Source organism: Manis pentadactyla, chromosome 6 (genome assembly GCF_030020395.1).
Source record: "Manis pentadactyla isolate mManPen7 chromosome 6, mManPen7.hap1, whole genome shotgun sequence".
Lineage (NCBI taxonomy): Eukaryota > Metazoa > Chordata > Mammalia > Pholidota > Manidae > Manis > Manis pentadactyla.
This window is the reverse complement of record NC_080024.1, coordinates 136,721,296-136,747,176: the sequence shown is the minus strand read 5'-3', so window position 1 is coordinate 136,747,176 and position 25,881 is coordinate 136,721,296. Positions and strand designations below refer to the sequence as shown.

Sequence of the window (25,881 nt, the reverse complement as noted above, 5' to 3'; positions counted from 1 at the left end):
AAAAACTTGAAGTATCATTGATGTATAATCTTATATTACTTTAAGTATACAACAGTGGTTCAATATTACCCACATTATTAAATCCTCACACCTACTAGTGGTTACTATCTGTCATCATAGGAGGATGTTACAGAATCATTGGCTGTATTCTCCATGCTGTCCTACCATCATTACATTATGATTGAGAATTCTTTTGTCCCCCTTACCCTCTCCACCCACTCACCCCCTTCATTTCCTCATGGTAACCACCAGTCACTTCTCAGTGTCTGAAATAGCAATTCTTGAAGATATTTAAGATCCAGAAAAAAATCACCCATCATAAGGGCCCTCCTTTCTTGAGAGTGGCTCTGCCACTCACCACCTGAGACCTTGGGCAAGGAAAAGTATTTAGCCCCTCTGTAAAACAGGTACAGTGACGTAAGGTGATTGTGAGGATTAAATGTGATGCATGTAAGCTGCTTAGAACAATGCCCAACACAGACTAGGTGCTCTTCATAAAATTTAGTTTATCGTTGTCCAGTAACTGTACTTGCCTAATGTGTTGGTGATAATTTATGACTATGTAGGAATCAGTGATTTGCTAGAATATACACTTAAAATTAAGAAAGTAATTTTTCTAGAACATAAAAGGACATACTGAGAACTGGAGAATATAAACCCACAAATTTCCCTAGTCTGAAAACTTTAAAAAGTGTGCTCAATGTAGAGATAGCTTCCCAAAGTGGCAAATAATTTTTATTTGGAAAAAACAAAATTAAATAGTTTATTGGCAAAAGCCTGTTACAGAAAGATACAAAGCATCCCAACCGTTTCACTTAATTTGTATATTTTATGCAACTGAACTCTGAACACATTTCCCTGACCTACTTTTCTCTTTGAGGGGCATCATTTTCCTTATCTAGGAAAGGAAAATAACTGTTGTCTTAAAATCTAATCACTAGTTTATCTGAGTAACTTCTGGCAAGGATTAAGGGAATTATGCAAAAAGAATCCTGTCCTAATGAGGCCCAGTTTAATTTATTAAAGTTTGAAACAAAGCATTAAGCTTTTTCTCTGCTCACATTAAATCATCTTAACCCGATTTCTGATGAGGGACACATTTTCTGAAGTTAGTATCTTGAAAATTTAAATGTTAAGTACCTTACTTCATTCAGCTTGTCTGAAGACTTAACATTAAGATGCATATCAGAGTACAAGTCACAAAATAGTTGAGAGCCAAAGTAGACAATGAATCTGTGCCATTTTCTATTAAGTCAACAATGAGCTCGTGCCTCACTGTGTGGCTTTGTCTTGGCTTGAAATATATCAGTGCTATTTCATTTTTAGGACAGTCCCTTTAAATGGAATCCCAGTAGAGAGCTTTAAGATTTGTATTAATGTTCTCAAGTATTATGTATGCTCAACAGAGCTGATTCTGTTTTGGTGAATTCAGCAGAACCCTGGAGCTGTTCGAGTATGCATTTATCTCTCAGGAATACTGGATGGGCTTGGAAGCAAGCTACAGGAGCATTTGGAATGAAGTATTTAAACTAAGGCAACAGTTTTCCCACTCTCTTACCATACCCTCTGGGTTTCCTCAGTTATCTGAGAGCAATAAATAATGCACCACACCCCTTCAGAATTATCGTCTTTGGTCTTAATTCATCAGCAATTCCTTTGCAAAAGAGAATATAGAATCTTACTCAACTTAGAGGAAGAAAAGAAAGGATGGGGTAAGTCAAGTCATAAGACAAAAAGAAGAAACACCATTTTGATGGATAACCTTCTATAAATGAAAACGGGTTGCTAGGTTTTACTTAGTAAATATATCCAAAATCTGTAATTTAGAATTGAACAATGTTCTAGTTAGGTATTTTCCGTAAAATCTGCTTAAGAGTTCTGTGTTAATTTTTCATATAAACATCCTATAAAAACTATATAACAAAAATCAATGAAATAAATTCCATATAAGAACGTAGTTTGCCATTTTCCTATAGACACTTACAAGAGCAGTAAACTTCAGCTGCACACCAGTCAGCACTCTGCAGCTACACCACCCAGAGCTTTCTCTGCCCCAGCACGGGCAGCACCTGAGCTTGTAAGAAACTCAGAATCTCAGGCCCCACTCCTGACCCACTGCATCAGCAGGGACAATTGGCGAGCTCTGCGCAAGATTCAGACGTCTGCTGTCAGAGATTGGAGGGGCAGGGGAAGCAGGTGCATCAGAATCACTGGGGAATACACCTGCCCTGCTTCTGATGGTCCAGTGGGCCTGGAAGGGGAGGGCAGAGGTATCTGCATTTTAAAGAAGTCATTTTGAGGCAACTTCCTGGTTAAAAATTCATCCCTTAAAAGACTTTAACCAAACTTGTCCCATTTTAGTCAATAAACTTTACCCTAATTATCCAATTTGTTTCATACTGCAGGTGGTGATGCTGAATTAGAAAAACATGTATTCTCACTTTTCACCACCAAGTAACTTGACAGGCTAATCTACAGAATTTCTTTTCTACTCATAAGAATGAAAATGACTCTCCATTACTGTTTTTCAAAATAATTACCTTCCCACTAGGTAAAAGTTTCCAAAGAAGGTCCAAATGTTTTAGTTTCTTTTCCACTTTGATGCCATTATGCCACTCCCCTCACGCCATGCTGATGAGTTCCTGCCTGTATTCTTAGTGTAAACATTTAATATTTTTCTTTTATTTACATCCAATAATTGTTACTCTTTAAAATACTGGTTGGTAAATAATACATGATGAGAATAGGTATCTTTTTAAAAATGTGTAAGGTTTGTCTTATTTAAATAAGGCTATAGGCCATGTGGCTTTGTTTTCCCTAAAATATTTATAATTTCCATGAGGACTGTATTAGACATATTTAATGAGCAAACATCTTAGTAAAATTACTTTAATTTGCCATATGTTCCTGCCTTCAAAAACCACGAAGCAAAAACAGGTTTGTAATTTTTATACTTGGAATGTTCAACTAAAATCAAGATGTCACAAAGAATATTTTTGAGGGCAATTTTGTTTTGACAAAGACAACATGAAAAACATAAACTTTCATCTTTGATTAAAAGAAATTGTGACCTCATTACTTATTTTACAAAACAGATTTACAGAATAGACTTCTGACTTCACTCATTTGTTAACTGGATTAACCAATTGCATTTTCTCATACCCCAAATGGCAATGCCATTTTGAGCATTCCTAAAACACTGAGTTATATTCAGAATTATTATGACTCAATCTCTGCCCGTAGGTAGAAGGAAAGATGAACTTAACGAGGAAGCCCTTTTCTCCCTGCAGAATCTCACAGCTGACAGCGTGTCATGGAACCCCAAGGGAAATACCGAATCATGTGCATGTGACACACAGCTATGAGTATTTTGTAGTTAATATTCTAATGAGCATTTGAGTTTTGTTCCCACAAAGCAACTGTTAGGCTTCTACAAAGAAATACTACTTCTCAAAATACTTCTGGATTTTCCTTTATAACTCTCTAATATGTAAGCCACAGAAGAAGACTGGTTTCAATAGTCAATTATTACCCATTTAAAAAATCTGGGATTAAAAGTAGCATTTCCTAGTGTGAACAGAACTTTATTCATCTTCACTTAGCTCTAAATTAATTTGGGTAGTTTCAAAAAATTTAGTCCATCTTCAATAGAGAAAGAGTTGTCACTAATGATATTTGAAAGAATGTATCATAGGAGCATTCCAAAATTATCTCAAGTAATAAAGAGTATTAATATTGGAATAGGGGTATTGCTTCTCTGGCAGTAAAATAGCATAATTGAAGCAATTAAATTTAAGATATTATCTTTATTAAATAAAAAAATTACACTATGATTTTATATAGTGTTAAAAAAAACGACTATTTTGTGTAAATGCTGCAGTAGTTCCCATTTTTCACTCACAATGTTTTAGTTAAGCTTTAATTTAGTTCCAGAAAATAAGTAATAGGGTAGATTTTTCATATTTCTCTAGACTTATCTACTGGAAAGGAATTTCAGAGCATGAAGATAATAAAATGAAGCAGAAATCAAAGAACACTTTAAATACTGACAATCTGTCCTTAAAATTTGGTTAAACATGGCTGCTTCTCAAAATTCTGTATTCTACCCACAGAAGTAAATTTCTATTTTAGTAGCTCTAAAAGAGGTGGGTGAGAGATTATTACTATGATAGTAAATAGCAAATACTTTGGCAAGTGTGAACAGAAGCACAAATAAAGACATTCACAAATACATTTTAACATCTCTTTGATGTGGTATGAGTTACAAATCAGAATGAAAGCATTATGGTTATCTGACTGCAAGGTGCTGGTGGGGCATTATTAATGTAGCCAACACATTTACCTCCTGGATGTAGATTCATGGGACAAAAATGAGCCAAGCAAAGTGGTCAGGGAGAATAAAACACACGAAAAACTGCTAATTTGAGAACATTATCTCTTTTTGTCTGAAAAAAGGGAGCTTCTGAAGCATGGGAAGTATGTATCGGTGGTCATACTTCTACTCCATTATCTGGGGAGGGCCTGACGCAGATTCTGGCCACTCATATACGTCTGGCAGCAGAGAATCATATTCACTTCGCCATATTTTTTCTCTGATATATTTGGCCTTGTCCTCAGGTTCTGGGTATCGGAAAGCCATTTTATTTGCATAAAGATATTCTGTAACCTGAAAAATAAATGAGATTACTGTATGAATATTAACCTGTTTGAGAGAAAAAGTACTATTAAAAAACAAAGAAATTAATTTAGAAGAATGGCATTTTTCTTTCTTCAAAATAAAACATAACAAACATTTGGAAACTATCAGAAGTTTAAAAGATGAAATAAAATTCACCTGCAATCTCACCAAAAATCTGATATATTTTAAAGTTACCCCCCACCTCACCTCAAGAAATCACTGGCATTTCCTTAATACCTGAATCCAGCAAGCAGTTGTGAGTTTTACTCTGCGTCAGTCAGCCGGTGTCCTTCCCCTACACTCCTGCTGAAATGGTGTGTAGAACACTCTACTTTCCAGCCATACTGATTGGACTAGGGTGAAAACCTAACTCAAAGTGAGCCAGATGTTTTTGCTCTAGAACTTGAATTAAAAAACACAGAAATTACTAAAAACAAGTGTTGGACACTAAAACTCTTAGTCAAGTAAAGTCAGGGCTAGAATCTATAAACGGCAACTCAGCACATCATCGAGTGCCAGGCATGTTCTCTGTACTTGACACAGGTATCTCATTTAATACTCATAAGAACCCTATGAGGTAAGGACTATTATTGGTATTCTCATTTTCCGTATAAGGGCACCAAAGTCTGAGGAGTTTAAGTAACTTGCCCAAGGTAGTTGAGCTGTGTTTCAAACCCAAAGCATTCTTATTCTAGATTCTAGACCCTAAATAGTTAAGCTAGATTATTCCCACCTACACTGGCCTATGGATTTATGGTATTTGCAGCCAAGCTGCACACCATGACAGGTGGTGAGGACAAACCCTGTGAGCCTCAGTTTTGATGTATAATAAGGAAGTACGCAAAGCTTCCTCACAGGGTGGCACAGTACCTGTCATACAGTACGGTTCCACTTAAACTTAAAAAAAATATAGTAACAAATGGTAAAAAAAAAAACACATTCAAACAACTGTCATTCTTCCTCTCCTCCAATTCCCATTCCAAATAGTGACCATTATTAAAGTTTATTTCCGTTTTATTAAAGGAAAATGTAACAAAAAAATGGTAGTTATTAAAAATAATACTTGGTCCCAGGAGCTTAATATCACTATATTTTGTGATGGAAAATGTGTTTTTATTTTCTAGTCTGCTGTAGAAAAAATATTTGTACATACAGAAAAGTCTGGGAGCAAGGCATGAGATTGCAGTGAGTTCTCCGTGGTGAGGCAGGCATGCAGGCGGGCACTGATGGCTCTCAGGAGAGGCTCAGTGGCCTTGGGTTGGGATGGAGGGCAGACACAGTACCTTTCTGACACCTTGCTCCTAAAAAGGAGAGCCTTAAGCAAATGGAGAAGGAGTAAAGTCTGCCCTGAGAAGGGCAAGGGGAAGAGACATGACCCTGGGGCTGTGCTCCTACACCAACACCAAGCACAGACCTTCTGTTCCTCCTGTGTTACCTTTCATTTGGAAACAACAGTGATCTCTTAACTGGTATCTTCCAAATCTGTAATATCATTCTGTAAATTCTAAAGTTAAACTCTGTTCAGTCTAATTCTGGGCTCTAAAATCCTGTTGTTTTGCAATAATGAGGTATTCAGACTCCAGTCTGGCATTTGTGTATCTGTACAAACTGGCCTTAAGGTAACTTTCAAATTTTGTCTTACCTCATTTTCCTACCTATACCTTACACTCCAGCTCAACTGGATTGGTTACTATTTCCTAAATATATCCTTTACCAATTCCCAATCTTTGCTTAGTTTATGCATTAAAATAATGCAACAGTAACATTAATAGTCAAAGGGGTAAAATCTTATGATTGTTAGTATACAAGTTGAACATGTGGTTGATAAATTCCACATCCAATCCTGATGTTTAAGAAAACCTTAGTAAACTAGGAATAGAAGCCTACTTCTTTAGAAGATAAAATACTTATTTCAATCAAAAGCTAGCATCACATTTAACATTAAAATACACGGATGTCCTTATTAACCTAATTGCTTAAAATGGTTCTTAAATACCAGTGAATTTAGTAAGATGGGGAAAAAAGACACCTATCCATATTTTAAAAAGAAAAATCATTTAAAGACTATTCAAAATTTGACAATTATAAAAGTACTGAGAAACTATGAAAAGAGTTAACAATGTTGAAATAAACTAGTTATAAAGTAAACTTATAAAAATTAATACTTTCCCACAGATTAAAAATGACCAGTGAGGAAATGGATATGGAAAGAAAAATTTTAAATATCTAGGAAAATAATAAGAGATACCACACTTAGGTGAAGAAAATAACACAATTATATTGAAAGACTTAAAAAAAAAGACCTTGGTAAGCTTACAGATAATGAATGTGGAGGAGTCAATACTGGAAGACTTTATTTCACCAATTTAATATATAAATATGGCATAATTTTATAGTTTCAGGGTTTTCTCTGAATTCAAAAAACTGATAGATCATCCGAAAGAATAAACAGTGTAGAGCACACAAAAAAATACTGAAAAAAAATCATAATGATGGGAAATACATAGTATCAAATAATACATATAAACAGTACCTAACAGTCAAAGACAGTCAAGAACAGACTCCCAGGAACAGATTCAAGAATTTTACATTACTAGAAGTAGCATTTTCATCAATTAAAGCTGGGGCAACTGGATGACTACTTAGAAAAAAATGTTTCTCTTTCTCACATCACACACTAACATAAATCTCAGATGAATTTAAAAACTTTGCTGTTAGAAAATACAGGTAGATATTAATATGATTTTAGAGTGGGAGAAGGCATTAACATTCACAAAAGGTGAAGAAACAATCCAAAAAATAAACAGGTCATTCCATAAAAAAACTTTTGAAAAATGGCATATCAAACAATAGTGAAAATAAATGACAAATACCTGCACCACAGCAAATAGATGGATCACTACCCTAAATATATGAAGAGTCCTTATGAATCATATTAGAAAGGAGACTGTATCATAATATAAAAATAAGCAAAGGTCATGCTGGCAGTTCAAAGAAGAAATAAGTGTCAATAAGCAAAAAATATTCTTCAATCCCAGTAATAAAATTCTTTAAATAAAAGTGAGTTACAGTTTTACCTATTAAATAGGCAATCCTAAAAAAAAAAATTCCAAGTATTAGCAAAAGTGTGGGAAAACAGATACTCTCACATCTAACAGGTACAGTGTAATCAATACTTTCCTCTTGAAGAGATATTTGGCAATATGTTATCAGAAGCCTTAGCATGTTACTGCCTTTTGGTCTTATGATTATCTTAAGGAAAAACAATCACAAATGTACATAAAGACTTATCTAAGTTCACTACCATATTATTTCTAACAAAATGAATACACTTAAAAGTCCAAAAACAGAACTGGTTAGCAAATTATGATATAATAACAAAGAGAATAATACCATGCTATACTAATGAACACATATGAAAATTATTATTGATTTACCTAGGGAAAAGCTTGTAATATACTCAGTGGAAAAAAGTGCAGTGAGAAAACAATGACAAATAGGCACAGAAGACAGTGCATGTATGTGCATTTGTATCTGTGTGTGTTTGGGAAGAAAAAATGACTAAAAGGCAACAAATCCAAAATAATAATGAGGGTTATATTCTGGTAGTAAGAATATAAGTGGCCTAAAATTTCTTCTTTAAACCCTCTAAATGTTTCAGATTTCCCTCTAATAAACTTGTGCCACTTGCATAAGAAAACGCCATTAAAATTTATGCAAAGAGGTAGAAATTCTTACTTACTTTAATAGCAATGTTAATAGAAACTTCTTGAATATTAGCTAGTGGTGGGTAAAGTCTCCCTTGGGCTAGCTCTTTATCTGTCAATTGACTTGTCAATGCCTGAAGAGAAAAACAGCATTTTACTTTATTTAAATAACAGAATAATAAGGACTTAATAAAATGGAAAAAGGGTTGAACAAGTACAGAATAATACAGGTAACATAATTCTCTTTATTTTTAGAAGGAATTCACTTAAAGCTACTACAAAAATTAACACTGTTCACAACTAAACAATATAGAAATAACCATATTTAAAGACATTTTGACATGCTAAAAAACACTGAAATCATGATAAAAAAATTCATTTTATGGAGAAGTAGACAGGCAAATCAAAAAAGCAATGGGCGAGTAACTTCCTCTCTATTCATAAGGCAGATTTAACCCATTCCCTCTTTCTCTACTTTTGAGATCCATTCATTTTTATAATTCATCCTTTATAAAATAGCCTAATAATACTTAAAATATTTACCTTTGCAGCTTCTAGGAAAACGTGGTCACTAATATGCCGGGTGTTACAGAGAATAACGGCTAAAGCCACGCCTAGAAAACATTTAAAATTGTTTATTCAGTAAAGTCACTTTTCAAATTATGAAAGAAGCCAAATAAATTCCTCATTTAAAGCAAATTAATTGTAACTTACCCCACCCCAAATAGCCTCTAAGAAAACATAGAAACTGAGTGTTGAAACCAAATGACTATTACAATTCTTATTTACTAGAAGAAATAATTTTACAAATATCAAATGGCTTTTCCCAATTTAGTTTTTTATACTTACTAAAAATACAAATGAATATAACTCATCAACACTTGCTATGAAAACATCAATTCTGAGCCCACCTTTAACCCTCCATTTTTTGCTCTACAGAGGCAACTATTTTTAATTCTTTTAGCTGACTATTTTAGTATTTATCTCTTTCACTTTTAAACAGCTTGAGTATATTTTTTCTGACTTCTGAGTTTTAGAAATCATTGTCTCCTTCCTGTGAAAAATAAGCATTTAGCTTTCTTTCACATTTCCACTCTTCTTCCCTGTATAGTTATAATATAATCTTGGTTGAATCAATATTCAATGTTTATATTATTACGACTTCTTAAAGTGCTGTTCACAGCTGAGCAATGTGTTAACACTTCAAATTATTTCATGCTGAGATGATCATTCAATTGTCTAAATCATCTTCTAGTATTTCAGTCACCTCACATGTTCTCTAATTTAATCCTTCAGAGTAAGTCTCTGCAGAAGCTCCATCTTAGTCTGGTTGCTCTCCATTCCAGAAATGGAGTTGTCATTCTAGAAAACCCCTCTATGTTCATGAGGATTCCCTTTGCATTTTTCTAAGTTGAGTCCATATCCTAAATCCCACTTCTTCCTAGTTTTGTTACTCCCTCTTTATGGTAGGATATCTTAGTTAGAACTTGCTGTCAACTATTCAGGGAGAGGGCCACATGGAGAAAGACACAATGGGTATACAACAAAGGTTTGTGCTAAATCCCTATTTTACTCAACATAATCTTTCATGAGTGAACTAAAGATCACCATAAATTAATGGAAAATAAACAGAACAAAGAAATAAATATTTAAAAGGATCTTAGTAACTCTCAGGCAACATCTGAAGGGATGATACTGCAACCCTTAAAAAAAATAAAAGCAGCTATTAAAGAAGAGTGATTCTAGGACTAGAAAAATGTATTGGGAATAAAAAAAGTTTGAATCTACTGAATTGATGATATATGATATTAAACAATTGTTGATTTCCTTTGATATAATACCAGTATTATGATTATATTTAATTTAAAAATTATTTTAGAAATACATACTGAAGTAGTTATAATGAAATGATACGATGTTTCTGATTTATGTTAAAATAACCCAATGAAGTAGGAGTGGGTGGAAAGAGAGATTAAATAAGAATGACCGCATGTTGATAACTGCTGAAAGGTAGGAGATTGGAACAAGGGACTTCATTCTTCCTTCTACTTTTGTACGTTTGAAATTTTCCATAATAAATAAGACTTTTAAAATAAAACATACACTATAAGTACTAAAAAAAACAGAACAGATACAGATGAATGAATGAACATGATAGAAATCCCCCGATATTACGGAATAAAAAAGGCAGAGGTGAAAATGTGAAATATAACGTACAAATCAAGGACAATGTAGGGATTTGACCACAATCTAACACAAGTTCCATGAGGAAAAACAGAAATAATAGGAGGAAAGAAATGACGGGGAAGAAGTTTTTAAAAACTCTTTGGGAAGGAAGATATAGTGAGCTGGTCCATCCACAGAGAAACACATGATAAATAATGGAAATAAGCCCAAAACTGGATGCATCTCAGTAACCTTTCAGATATCTAATGATAAAGAGAAAAATTTTAACATTTTGGAAGAAAAAGCTAATATGTATAAGGAAATGAGACTTTCACTGACACCAAATTTCTCTTCAGCCACTAAACGTGAACAGGGAAATGTTTTCAAAGGTCTGAAAAAAATGACTTTGAATCTACAAATCTCTACCCAACCAAACTATCAAGACAGAGGACAAAATAAAGACATTTTCAGATATGTAAAAACTCAGGAAGTTTTCACCCATGCTTTACAAAAAAACATATTCAAAGACGTATTCCAGAATAATGAGACCAGAGAGGAATAGTGCACATGTGTGTGAAAAGAGTGAGCTACATGAGACACAAGGAGCAGCTTTCTGGGGAGTAGGGCTGGAGGAATGAAGAAAGCTGGCAGCACATTAGAGGAGGATTCATTACTTGACCCTTGAAACACTTTACTCTGAGGGTCAAAAATTTTGTGACATAGAAGCACATTTTCTACTGTTGTATCTATCAAATCACTTCCTTATTTGGATGTGTATAACATTATCTATAATTTTAGCATCTATCTATATGCAAACATGGAAAACAACAGAACACAATGTAGATGTAAAAAAAACAACCCTCCCTATAATGTAGAAATACTGTCTGACCAAAATTTAGAGATGGATAATAAGAGATAAGGAACTTAAGTACCAATTTTTTTTCATTTTTCACTGTGGCAGGTGAATAAAAACTGTCTCAAGATACTACTAGGAAAACGAAAAGTAGTGACACACATTGAGAGATAGAAGAAGTAAGGTATTAGTACTATTACCTATATTTCACAGTGGGAAGTTCACACACACAGTCTAGAGTTGTAAGAATTAAGATAAGAGGAGGTAAGTCTACTAGTCATGATGGTAACCATCAGAAAAATCTCAAAGTGAACCCTGAAGAGTGGTTATAGCTAAGCGTGGCAGTGAGGTTCCAAGGACGCAAAGAGGGTTTAATAATCATAACATTCTGTTCCTCCTGCATTTTTATGAACCATGTATATTATTCCTATAATAAAAACAAGTTTAATGAACAATTAGAATAAATAAGTTTTCAGAGAAAATAGAGCAAATTGGATTTGCAAAATTTCTTGACTGTCCCTGAACATGCATACCAAAATCCTGTAAATATTGCTATTCATTTTCATCTTAAATTCTAATTTCATGAAACATTTTACTGTAATTAGTTATTGCTCTATGACATAAATACTGGTGGCATTTACCTGGAAAAATATACACATTGTTGCCTTGACCTGGTGTAAAGAGTCGCCCATCACTGAGTGTCACTGGCCCAAATGGACTGCCACTGGCAAACAGACACCTTCCCTATTAAGAAATGAAAATAACTTCAATTTTGTCACTTTATGTGGACTAGAAAATTAAACTCTGTAGTGAAGTAGACCAATATAATACTTGCAAACAGGCACAATATACTATATAACATAATCCTTTCACTAAAATCATTAGAATGAGGTGTTTTTTTTTCTATCATTAATCTACAATTACATGAAAAACACTGTTTACCAGGCTCCCCCCCTCACCAAGTCCCACCACCACCACTACAGTCACTGTCCATCAGCATAGCGAGATGCTGGATAATCACCACCTGTCTTCTCTGTGTTGTACAGCCCTCCCTGTGCCCCCCACAACACTATACATGCTAATTGTAATGCCCCCTTTCTTTTTCCCCGCCCTTATCTCTCCCTTCCACCCATCATTCCCAGTCCCTTTCCCTTTGGTAACTGTTAGTCCATAGAATGAGGTTTTATACAAGTGCAAATTCAAATGAAGTTGAAAAATGTCCTTTAATAAACTTAAAAAAACCTGACACTTCTGTTTCCTTTAAAAACATAAAAATATAGATGGCCTACAAATATCATCCCAAATAACAAAGAGTGCTGTAAACATCTTCAAACAAAGGGAAAACATCAAAAATGGAACTGCTACAATTGACTGTGCATCTGTTGTTTCTGGCTGTGTATCAGGGGCTTTATATTTTTAATGCAGTTAATTTAGCTCAAATAAAAGCCTTATGAGAGTACCATCATCTCCATTTCACTGATACAAAAAAAAAAAAAAAGAGAAAACCACCTCAGAAAGCTAAAGCTTTATATTTCCAAGTACTTTGTAAAAAGTCACATATACAATTTTATCATTGAACCATTTTTTTAAGTAACTCCAAAGGTTTTCTATAACTCTGTTATAATATAATGTCCCTCAGGCACTTATAAAACAGGTATATGGTATAACCACACTGTCACCCCAGAAAAATATGGCATGTTGTCTTGTTAAAGAAAAATAAGTCTCGAGGAGGGGAGCCAAGATGGCGGCGTGAGGAGAGCAGTAGAAATCTCCTCCCAAAATCACATATATTTTGAAAATACAACAAATACAACTCTTCCTAAAAGAGAGACCAGAAGACACAGGACAACAGCCAGACTACATCCACACCTGCAAGAACACAGTGCCTCGCGAAGGGGGTAAGATACAAGCTGCGGCCCGGAGGGACCGAGGCACCCCTCACCCCAGCTCCTGATGGGAGGAGAGGAGTCAGAGAGGGGAGGGAGAGGGAGCCCATGACTGCTAAATAGCCAGCCCTAGCCATCCACACCAGAGTGCAGACACAGTGCGTGCATGGGGTGCTGGAAACTAGGGAAACAGGACAATAAGACCTGTGAGCGGGTCCCCGCAGCCGGCACCCCGGGGACAAAGAAAAGCGAGTGCTTTTTGAAAGTCTTAAAGGGACAGGGATCCCACAGCTGGATGGAAGCGTCCTGGGACACTTAGCCCAGCAGCTGAGAATCCCGGGGAACTCTGGGCACCCTAACCACCTGGACAGCAGGGCAGCTCAGAGGCCCCTCACGGAGATAAACAGCCTCCCGGCCATTTCCCCTCCGACGCGGCTCAGCCATATTGGAGCAGCAGCACGAGGCAGGCCACGCCCACAGCAACCACGGAGCTAAACTCCATAGCAGCCGGGCAGGAAGCAGAAACCCTGTCTGTGCGCAGCTGCCCAGCACAAGCCGCTAGAGGTCGCTGTTCTCCCAGGAGAGGAAGGCCACAAACCAACAAGAAGGGATGTTCTCCTAGCCATCACTTGCGCCAGCTCCGCAAACTATCTCTATCACCATGAAAAGGCAAAAGAATTTGATACAGACCAAAATCACAACCCCTGAGAAGGAGATAGACCTAATCAGTCTTCCTGAAAAAGAATTCAAAATAAAAATCATAAACATGCTGACGGCGCTGCAGAGAAATATACAAGAGCTAAAGGATGATGTCCGGAGGGAGATTACAGAAGTGAAACAATCTCTTGAAGGGTTTATAAGCAGAATGGATAAGATGCAAGAGGCCATTGATGGAAAAGAAACCAGAGAACAGGAACGCATAGAAGCTGATGCAGAGAGAGATAAAAGGATCTCCAGTAATGAAACAATATTAAGAGAACTGTGTGACCAATCCAAAAGGAACAATATCCGCATTATAGGGGTACCAGAAGAAGAAGAAGAGAGAAAAAGGGATAGAAAGTGTCTTTGAAGAAATAATTGCTGAGAACTTCCCCAAACTGGGGGAGGAAATAGTTGCTCAGACTACGGAAGCACACAGAAATCCCAACAGAAGGGACCCAAAGAGGACAACACCAAGACACATAACAATTAAAATGGCAAAGATCAAGGACAAGGACAGAGTATTAAAGGAAGCCAGACAGAGAAAAAAAGGTCACCTACAAAGGAAAACCCATCAGGCTATCATCAGACTTCTCAACAGAAACCTTACAGGCCAGAAGAGAATGGCATGATATACTTAATGCAATGAAACAGAAGGGCCTTGAACCAAGAATACTGTATCCAGCACGATTATCATTTAAATATGAAGGAGGGATTAAACAATTCCCAGATAAGCAAAAGTTGAGGGAATTTGCCTCCCAGAAACCACCTCTACAGGGTATTTTAGAGGGACTGCTCTAGATGGGAGCACTCCTAAAAAGAGCACAGAGCAAAACACCCAACATATGAAGAATGGAGGAGGAGGAATAAGAAGGGAGAGAAATAATCATCAGACTGTGTTTATTATAGCTCAATAAGCGAGTTAAGTTAGACAGTAAGGTAGTAAAGAAGCTAACCTGAACCTTTGGTAACCACGAATCTAAAGCCTGCAATGGCAATAAGTACATATCTTTCAATAATCACCCTAAATTTAAATGGATTGAATGCACCAATCAAAAGACACAGAGTAATAGAATGGATAAAAAAGCAAGACCCATCTATATGCTGCTTACAAGAGACTCACCTCAAACCCAAAGACATGCACAGATTAAAAGTCAAGGGATGGAAAAGATATTTCATGCAAACAACAGGGAGAAAAACGCAGGTGTTGCAATACTAGTATCAGACAAAATAGACTTCAAAACAAAGAAAGTAACAAGAGATAAAGAAGGACACTACATAATGATAAAGGGCTCAGTCCAACAAGAGGATATAACCATTCTAAATATATATGCACCCAACACAGGAGCACCAGCATATGTGAAACAAATACTAACAGAACTAAAGGGGGATATAGACTGCAATGCGTTCATTCTAGGAGACTTCAACACACCACTCACCCCAAAGGATAGATCCACCGGGCAGAAAATAAGTAAGGACACGGAAGCACTGAACAACACAGTAGAGCAGATGGACCTAATAGACATCTATAGAACTCTACATCCAAAAGCAACAGGATATACATTCTTCTCAAGTGCACATGGAACATTCTCCAGAATAGACCACATACTAGGCCACAAAAAGAGCCTCAGAAAATTCCAAAAGGTTGAAATCCTACCAACCAACTTTTCAGACCACAAAGGCATAAAACTAAAAATAAACTGTACAAAGAAAGCAAAGAGGCTCACAAACACATGGAGGCTTAACAACACACTCCTAAATAATCAATGGATTAATGACCAAATTAAAATGGAGATCCAGCAATATATGGAAACAAACGACAACAACAACACAAAGCCCCAACTTCTGTGGGACGCAGCAAAAGCAGTCTTTTTTTTTTTTTTTTTTTTAATAATTATTTTTTATTGAAGGGTAGTTGACATACAGTATTACATTACATGAGTTTCAAGTGTACAACACAGTGGTAGAACATTTATATACATAATTCTAGGTTCCAGCTATCACCCTACCAAGCTGTTACAATATCTTGACTATATTCCTTATGCTATACCTTACATCCCGGTTACTAATTTATTTTACCATTGGAAGTCTGTCCCTTTTTTTTTTTTTTTTTTTTTTGTGAGGGCATCTCTCATATTTATTGATCAAATGGTTGTTAACGACAATAAAATTCTGTATAGGGGAGTCAATGCTCAATGCACAATCATTATTCCACCCCAAGCCTAATTTTTGTCAGTCTCCAAACTTCTGAGGCATAACAAACAAGTTTTTACATGTAGAACAAATTCTTACATAATGAATAAGGTCCATAGTGAACAGTACAAGGGCAGTCATCACAGAAACTTTCAGTTTTGCTCATGCATTATGAACTCTAAACAGTCAGTTCAAATATGAATACTCATTTGATTTTTATACTTGATTTATATGTGGATACCACATTTCTCTCTTTATTATTATTATTTTTAATAAAATGCTGAAGTGGTAGGTAGATACAAGATAAAGGTAGAAAACATAGTTTAGTGTTGTAAGAGAGCACATGTAGATGATCAGGTGTGTGCCTGTAGACTATGTGTTAATCCAAGCTAGACCAGGGCAATAAAACATCCACGTATGCAGAAGATTTCTCTCAGAACGGGGGGGTGAGGTTCTAAGCCTCACCTCTGTTGATCCCCAATTTCTCACCTGATGGCCCCCCTGCGACTGTGCCTGTCTTAGGTTGTTCCTCCCTTGAGGAATCTTACCCGTCTCTGGCTAACCAGTCATCTTCCGGGGCCATACAGGGAAATGTGAAGTTGGTAAGTGAGAGAGAAGCCTTATTGTTTGAAAAAGTTAGCTTTTTACTTCTTTGCATATTTATGCCCTGTGGCTTCTATGCCCAGCATTTGTCTTGAGGTATCTTTACCACTTGGAAGAATTATGATACTCGGTCAATTTGATATGAGGCACGAATTCTATTTAAGGGTTGTAATTAGGAAGGAAGAAGAAAAGCTATAGAAGTAGCAGGCGGAAGAAAACATGGGAAGATTGATTATTTCTTTGATATATCTTCTTGTAGAGTAACTTCAGCATGTATAGGTTTTAAGCTACTACTTAAATTGCACACACACATTAACATAATAGGAGTATAGTTACATAACCAAAGCATATCTGTAATTACTAGCCATCTGCAGTGAAACCAAGAAAACCAGTTAGGCACCTTAGGCATTTGTGAAAACTTATCTATGATATGGTGGATATTGTCCAAATGAACTTGAACAGTCTGAGAGAAATCAGACAAATTAAAACAACCCATTCCTGGGGACTGTTCACATGCCATATGTTCTTTTAACAATAAATAGTTTGTAGTTGTAAGACTTTGGAGCGCTACAATTTGCACTTCTCCAAATTCTTGGTTGAGTTCCAACAGTATAGATCCAGTCCAATTTTGTTGTTTTACTGTATGCACAGGCCAGCTTAGATATCTCCTTCCTCATTCCCATGGCAAGTCCAGGAACTGGTGGGATGAGTGCATCTACAGCTGTAGCAGTGCGTGGATCTTTGTTGGGGTTTTTTGATGATCATCTTCTGGCATGAGTCTTCCAGAGAGTGCAGATGTTGGAAGTTCTTTTTCATATCGTATCTTAGTTCATTTTCGGGGTAGCCAAATTAGGCTTTGATCCTCTGTATAAACACAAACAGACCCTTTGCCTACACTTTTATATGCCCTTTATACCCTTGTGTAGAACTCGTTGGAGATTACCACACAGGAACTGCCCTTTTTTTTTTTTTTTTTTTTTTCTATCACTAATCTACACTTACATGATGAATATTATGTTTACTAGGCTCTCCCCTGTACCAGGTCTCCCCTATAAACCCCTTTACAGTCACTGTCCATCAGCATAGCAAAATGTTGTAGAATCACTACTTGCCTTCTCTGTGTTGTACAGCCCTCCCTTTTCTCCTACCCCCCCATGCATGTTAATCTTAATACCCCCCTACTTCTCCCCCCCTTATCCCTCCCTACCCACCCATCCTCCCCAGTCCCTTTCCCTTTGGTACCTGTTAGTCCATTCTTGAGTTCTGTGATTCTGCTGCTGTTTTGTTCCTTCAGTTTTTCCTTTGTTCTTATATTCCACAGATAAGTGAAATCATTTGGTATTTCTCTTTCTCCGCTTGGCTTGTTTCACTGAGCATAATACCCTCCAGCTCCATCCATGTTGCTGCAAATGATTGGATTTGCCCTTTTCTTATAGCTGAGTAGTATTCCATTGTGTATATGTACCACATCTTCTTTATCCATTCATCTATTGATGGACATTTAGGTTGCTTCCAATTCTTGGCTATTGTAAATAGTGCTGCAATAAACATAGGGGTGCATCTGTCTTTCTCAAACTTGATTGCTGCATTCTTAGGGTAAATTCCTAGGAGTGGAATTCCTGGGTCAAATGGTAAGTCTGTTTTGAGCATTTTGATGTACCTCCATACTGCTTTCCACAATGGTTGAACTAACTTACATTCCCACCAGCAGTGTAGGAGGGTTCCCCTTTCTCCACAGCCTCGCCAACATTTGTTGTTGTTTGTCTTTTGGATGGCAGCCATCCTTACTGGTGTGAGGTGATACCTCATTGTAGTTTTAATTTGCATTTCTCTGATAATTAGCGATGTGGAGCATCTTTTCATGTGTCTGTTGGCCATCTGTATTTCTTTTTTGGAGAACTGTCTGTTCAGTTCCTCTGCCCATTTTTTAATTGGGTTATTTGTTTTTTGTTTGTTGAGGCGTGAGAGTTCCTTATATATTCTGGACGTCAAGCCTTTATCGGATGTGTCATTTTCAAATATATTCTCCCATACTGTAGGGATCCTTCTTGTTCTATTGATGGTGTCTTTTGCTGTACAGAAGCTTTTCAGCTTAATATAGTCCCACTTACTCATTTTTGCTGTTGTTTTCCTTGCCCGGGGAGATATGTTCAAGAAGAGGTCACTCATGTTTATGTCTAAGAGGTTTTCGCCTATGTTTTCTTCCAAGAGTTTAATGGTTTCATGGCTTACATTCAGGTCTTTGATCCATTTTGAGTTTACTTTTGTATATGGGGTTAGACAATGGTCCAGTTTCATTCTCCTACATGTAGCTGTCCAGTTTTGCCAGCACCACCTGTTGAAGAGACTGTCATTTCCCCATTGTATGTCCATGGCTCCTTTATCAAATATTAATTGACCATATATGTCTGGGTTAATGTCTGGATTCTCTAGTCTGTTCCATTGGTCTGTGGCTCTGCTCTTGTGCCAGTACCAAATTGTCTTGATTACTATGGCTTTATAGTAGAGCTTGAAGTTGGGGAGTGAGATCCCCCCTACTTTATTCTTCTTTCTCAGGATTGCTTTGGCTATTCGGGGTCTTTGGTGTTTCCATATGAATTTTTGAATTATTTGTTCCAGTTCATTGAAGAATGTTGCTGGTAGTTTCATAGGGATTGCATCAAATCTGTATATTGCTTTGGGCAGGATGGCCATTTTAACGATATTAATTCTTCCTAGCCACGAGCATGGGATGAGTTTCCATCTGTTAGTGTCCCCTTTAATTTCTCTTAAGAGTGACTTGTAGTTTTCAGAGTATAAGTCTTTCACTTCTTTGGTTAGGTTTATTCCTAGGTATTTTATTTTTTTTGATGCAATTGTGAATGGAGTTGTTTTCCTGATTTCTCTTTCTGTTGGTTCATTGTTAGTATATAGGAAAGCCACAGATTTCTGTGTGTTGATTTTGTATCCTGCAACTTTGCTGTATTCCGATATCAGTTCTAGTAGTTTTGGGGTGGAGTCTTTAGGGTTTTTTATGTACAGTATCATGTCATCTGCAAATAGTGACAGTTTAACTTCTTCTTTACCAATCTGGATTCCTTGTATTTCTTTATTTTGTCTGATTGCCGTGGCTAGGACCTCCAGTACTATGTTAAATAACAGTGGAGAGAGTGGGCATCCCTGTCTAGTTCCCGATCTCAGAGGAAATGCTTTCAGCTTCTCGCTGTTCAATATAATGTTGGCTGTGGGTTTATCATAGATGGCCTTTATTATGTTGAGGTACTTGCCCTCTATTCCCATTTTGCTGAGAGTTTTTAACATGAATGGATGTTGAACTTTGTCAAATGCTTTTTCAGCATCTATGGAGATGATCATGTGGTTTTTGTCTTTCTTTTTGTTGATGTGGTGGATGATGTTGATGGACTTTCGAATGTTGTACCATCCTTGCATCCCTGGAATGAATCCCACTTGGTCATGGTGTATGATCCTTTTGATGTATTTTTGAATTCGGTTTGCTAATATTTTGTTGAGTATTTTTGCATCTACGTTCATCAGGGATATTGGTCTGTAGTTTTCTTTTTTGGTGGGGTCTTTGCCTGGTTTTGGTATTAGGGTGATGTTAGCTTCATAGAATGAGTTTGGGAGTATCCCCTCCTCCTCTATTTTTTGGAAAACTTTAAGGAGAATGGGTATTATGTCTTCCCTGTATGTCTGATAAAATTCCGAGGTAAATCCATCTGGCCCGGGGGTTTTGTTCTTTGGTAGTTTTTTGATTACCTCTTCAATTTCGTTGCTGGTAATTGGTCTGTTTAGATTTTCTGTTTCTTCCTGGGTCAATCTTGGAAGGTTATATTTTTCTAGGAAGTTGTCCATTTCTCCTAGGTTTCCCAGCTTGTTAGCATATAGGTTTTCATAGTATTCTCCAATAATTCTTTGCATTTCCGTGGGGTCCGTCGTGATTTTTCCTTTCTCGTTTCTGATACTGTTGATTTGTGTTGATTCTCTTTTCTTCTTAATAAGTCTGGCTAGAGGCTTATCTATTTTGTTTATTTTCTCGAAGAACCAGCTCTTGGTTTCATTGATTTTTGCTATTGTTTTATTCTTCTCAATTTTATTTATTTCTTCTCTGATCTTTATTATGTCCCTCCTTCTGCTGACCTTAGGCCTCATCTGTTCTTCTTTTTCCAATTTCGATAATTGTGACATTAGACCATTCATTTGGGATTGCTCTTCCTTTTTTAAATATGCTTGGATTGCTATATACTTTCCTCTTAAGACTGCTTTTGCTGTGTCCCACAGAAGTTGGGGCTTAGTGTTGTTGTTGTCATTTGTTTCCATATATTGCTGGATCTCCATTTTGATTTGGTCATTGATCCATTGATTATTTAGGAGCGTGTTGTTAAGCCTCCATGTGTTTGTGAGCCTCTTTGCTTTCTTTGTACAGTTTATTTCTAGTTTTATGCCTTTGTGGTCTGAAAAGTTGGTTGGTAGGATTTCAATCTTTTGGAATTTTCTGAGGCTCTTTTTGTGGCCTAGTATGTGGTCTATTCTGGAGAATGTTCCATGTGCACTTGAGAAGAATGTATATCCCGCTGCTTTTGGATGTAGAGTTCTATAGATGTCTATTAGGTCCATCTGCTCTACTGTGTTGTTCAGTGCTTCCGTGTCCTTACTTATTTTCTGCCCAGTGGATCTATCCTTTGGGGTGAGTGGTGTGTTGAAGTCTCCTAGAATGAATGCATTGCAGTCTATATCCCCCTTTAGTTCTGTTAGTATTTGTTTCACATATGCTGGTGCTCCTGTGTTGGGTGCATATATATTTAGAATGGTTATATCCTCTTGTTTGACTGAGCCCTTTATCATTATGTAGTGTCCTTCTTTATCTCTTGTTACTTTCTTTGTTTTGAAGTCTATTTTGTCTGATATTAGTACTGCAACCCCTGCTTTCTTCTCACTGTTGTTTGCTTGAAATATGTTTTTCCATCCCTTGACTTTTAGTCTGTACATGTCTTTGGGTTTGAGGTGAGTTTCTTGTAAGCAGCATATAGATGGGTCTTGCTTTTTTATCCATTCTGTTACTCTGTGTCTTTTGATTGGTGCATTCAACCCATTAACATTTAGGGTGACTATTGAAAGATATGTACTTATTGCCATTGCAGGCTTTAAATTCGTGGTTACCAAAGGTTCAAGGTTAGCCTCTTTAGTATCTTACTGCCTAACTTAGCTCGCTTATTGAGCTGTTATATACACTGTCTGGAGATTCTTTTCTTCTCTCCCTTCTTGTTCCTCCTCCTCGATTCTTCATATGTTGGGTGTTTTGTGCTGTGCTCTTTCTAGGAGTGCTCCCATCTAGAGCAGTCCCTGTAAGATGTTCTGTAGAGGTGGTTTGTGGAAAGCAAATTCCCTCAGCTTTTGTTTGTCTGGGAATTGTTTAATCCCACCGTCATATTTGAATGATAGTCGTGCTGGATACAGTATCCTTGGTTCAAGGCCCTTCTGTTTCATTGTATTAAATATATCATGCCATTCTCTTCTGGCCTGTAGGGTTTCTGTTGAGAAATCTGACGTTACCCTGATGGGTTTCCCTTTATAGGTGACCTTTTTCTCTCTAGCTGCCTTTAACACTCTTTCCTTGTCCTTGATCTTTGCCATTTTAATTATTATGTGTCTTGGTGTTGCCCTTCTTGGATCCTTTCTGTTGGGGGTTCTGTGTATTTCCGTGGTCTGTTTGATTACTTCCTCCCCCAGTGTGGGGAAGTTTTCAGCAATTATTTCTTCTAAGATACTTTCCATCTCTTTTCCTCTCTCTTCTTCTTCTGGGACCCCTATAATACGGATATTGCTCCTTTTAGATTGGTCACACAGTTCTCTTAATATTGTTTCATTCCTGGAGATCCTTTTGTCTCTCTCTATGTCAGCTTCTATGCGTTCCTGTTCTCTGATTTCAATTCCATCAATGGCCTCTTGCATTCTATCCATTCTGCTTATAAACCCTTCCAGAGTTTGTTTCATTTCTGCGATCTCCTTTCTGGCATCTGTGATCTCTTTCCGGACTTCATCCCATTTTTCTTGCGTATTTCTCTGCATCTCTGTCAGCATGTTTATGATTCTTATTTTGAATTCTTTGTCAGGAAGAGTGGTTAGGTCTGTCTCCTTCTCTGGTGTTGTCTCTGTGATCTTTGTCTGCCTGTAGCTTTGCCTTTTCATGGTGATAGGAATAGTCTGCAGAACTGGGACGAGTGACGGCTGGAAGGACTTCCTTTCTTGTTGGTTTGTGGCCCTCCTCTCCTGGGAGAACAGCGGCCTCTAGTGGCTTGTGCTGCGCAGCTGCGCGCAGACAGGGCTTCTGCTTCCTGCCCGGCTGCTATGGAGTTAATCTCCGCTGTTGCTGTGGGCGTGGCCTGGCTCGGGCAGCTACTCCAAAATGGTGGAGTCGCGTTGGAGCAGGAGCTGCTGGGAGGCTATTTATCTCCGTAAGGGGCCTCCCTGCTCCCTGCAGCCCAGGGGTTAGGGTGCCCAGAGATCCCGGATTCCCTACCTCTGGATTAAGTGACCCGCCCTGCCCCTTTAAGACTTCCAAAAAGCACCCGCCAAAACAAAACGACCACAAAAAAAAACAAGAAAAAAAATTTTTTTAATTAAAAAAAAAAAATTTTTTTAATTAAAAAAAAAAAAAAAAGGTGGTCGTTAGTTTTTCTTTATTCTCCGGTGCCAGCCTCAGGCCTCTGCTCACCGGTCTTTCTGCCCTGTTTCCCTAATATTGGGGTCCCTGTCCCTTTAAGACTTCCCAAAAAGCGCTCGCCAAAACAAAGCAGCAAAAAAGCAAAAAAAAAAAAAAATGGTCGCGCGCTTTTCTTATGTCCTCTGTCGCCCAGCCTCCAGTGCCCGCTCACTGTTCTTGCTGCCCTGTTTTCCCAGTATCGAGGGCCCTGCACTCTGGCCCGGATGGCTGGGGCTGGGTGTTCGGCAGCCCTGGGCTCCGTCTCCCTCCCGCTCTGCCTGCTCTTCTCCCGCCGGGAGCTGGGGGGAGGGGCGCTCGGCTCCCGCGGTGCCGGGGCTTGTATCTTACCCCCTTCGCGAGGCGCTGGGTTCTCTCAGGTGCGGATGTGGTCTGGATATTGTCCTGTGTCCTCTGGTCTTTATTCTAGGAAGGGTTGTCTTTGTTATATTTTCATATATATATGTTGTTTTGGGAGGAGATTTCCGCTGCTCTACTCACGCCGCCATCTTCCGCCCCCTCCCTCCAAAAGCAGTCTTAAGAGGAAAGTATACAGCAATCCAGGATATTTAAAGAAGGAAGAACAATCCCAAATGAATAGTCTAATGTCACAATTATTGAAATTGGAAAAAGAAGAACAAATGAGGCCTAGGGTCAGCAGGCGGAGGGACATAATAAAGATCAGAGAAGAAATAAATAAAATTGAGAAGAATAAAACAGTGGAAAAAAAGCAATGAAACCAAGAGCTGGTTCTTCGAGAAAATAAACAAAATAGATAAGCCTCTCGCCAGACTTATTAAGAGAAAAAGAGAGTCAAAACACATCAACAGAATCAGAAATGAGAAAGGAAAAAAACACGACAGACCCCACAGAAATACAAATAATTATTAGAGAATACTATGAAAACCTATATGCTAACAAGCTGGAAAACCTAGGAAAAATGGACAACTTCCTAGAAAAACACAACCTTCAAGACTGGCCCAGAAAGAAACAGAAAATCTAAACAGACCAATTACCAGCAACGAAAATGAAGTGGTAATCAAAAAACTACCCAAGAACAAAACCCCCGGGCCAGATGGATTCACCTCGGAATTTTATCAGACATACAGAGAAGACATAATATCCATTCTCCTTAAAGTTTTCCAAAAAATAGAAGAGGAGGAAATACTCCCAAACTTATTCTATGAAGCCAACATCACCCTAATACCAAAACCAGGCAAAGACCCCACCAAAAAAGAAAACTAGAGACCAATATCCCTGATGAACATAGATGCAAAAATACTCAATGAAATATTAGCAAACCGAATTCAAAAATACATCAAAAGGGTCATACACCATGACCAAGTGGGATTCATCTCAGAGATGCAAGGATGGTACAACATTAAAAAATCCATCAACATTATCCACCACATCAACAAAAAGAAGGACAAAAACCACATGATCATCTCCATAGATGCTGAAAAAGCATTTGACAAAATTCAACATCCATTCATGATAAAAACTCTCAACAAAATGGGCATAGAGGGCAAGTAGCTCAACATAATAAAGGCCATATATGATAAACCCCCAGCTCACATCATACTGAACAGTGAGAGGCTGAAAGCTTTTCCTCTGAGATTGGGAACAAGACAGGGATGCCCACTCTCCCCACTGTTATTCAACATAGTACTGGAGGTCCTAGCCATGGCAATTAGACAAAAGAAAGAAATACAAGGAATCCAGATTGGTAAAGAAGAAGTCAAACTATCACTATTTGCAGATGACATGATATTGTACATAAAAAACCCTAAAGACTCCATTCCAAAACTACTAAAACTAATATTGGAATTCAGCAAAGTTGCAGGATACAAAATTAACACACAGAAATCTATGGTTTTCCTATACAGTAACAATGAACTAACAGAAAGAGAAATCAGGAAAACAATTCCATTCACAACAGCATCAAAAAGAATAAAATACCTAGGAATAAACCTAACCAAGGAAGTGAAAGACTTATACCTTGAAAACTACAAGACACTCTTAAGAGAAATTAAAGAGGACACTAACAAATGGAAACTCATCCCATGCTCCTGGCTAGGAAGAATTAATATCATCAAAATGGCCATCCTGCCCAAAGCAATATACAGATTCGATGCAATCCTTATCAAATTACCAACAGCATTCTTCAATGAACTGGAACAAATAGTTCAAAAATTCATATGGAACCACTAAAGACCCCGAATAGCCAAAGCAATCCTGAGAAGGAAGAATAAAGTGGGGGGGCATCTCGCTCCCCAACTTCAAGCTCTACTACAAAGCCACAGTAATCAAGACAATTTGGTACTGGCACAAGAACAGAGCCACAGATCAGTGGAACAAAATAGAGGGTCCAGATATTATCCTAAACATAGATGGTCAAT

General features: G+C 37.4%; 1 protein-coding gene across 2 annotated transcripts in view; it reads right to left on the bottom strand.

Moving 5' to 3' along the window:
* Window positions 1-2,934: 2,934 nt before the first annotated feature.
* The window catches only part of ME2 (malic enzyme 2), a 77,216-nt gene continuing 54,269 nt past the window's right edge, over window positions 2,935-25,881 (bottom strand). For both annotated transcript variants that reach the window (XM_057504185.1, XM_036918585.2), the window contains exons 13-16: window positions 12,046-12,148; window positions 8,929-8,999; window positions 8,421-8,519; window positions 2,935-4,666 (exon numbers count right to left, since the gene is read on the bottom strand). In XM_057504185.1, the coding sequence (XP_057360168.1) occupies window positions 4,499-4,666; window positions 8,421-8,519; window positions 8,929-8,999; window positions 12,046-12,148 (441 nt within the window). In that variant the 3' untranslated portion in view covers window positions 2,935-4,498. The remainder of the gene's footprint in view (window positions 4,667-8,420; window positions 8,520-8,928; window positions 9,000-12,045; window positions 12,149-25,881) is intronic.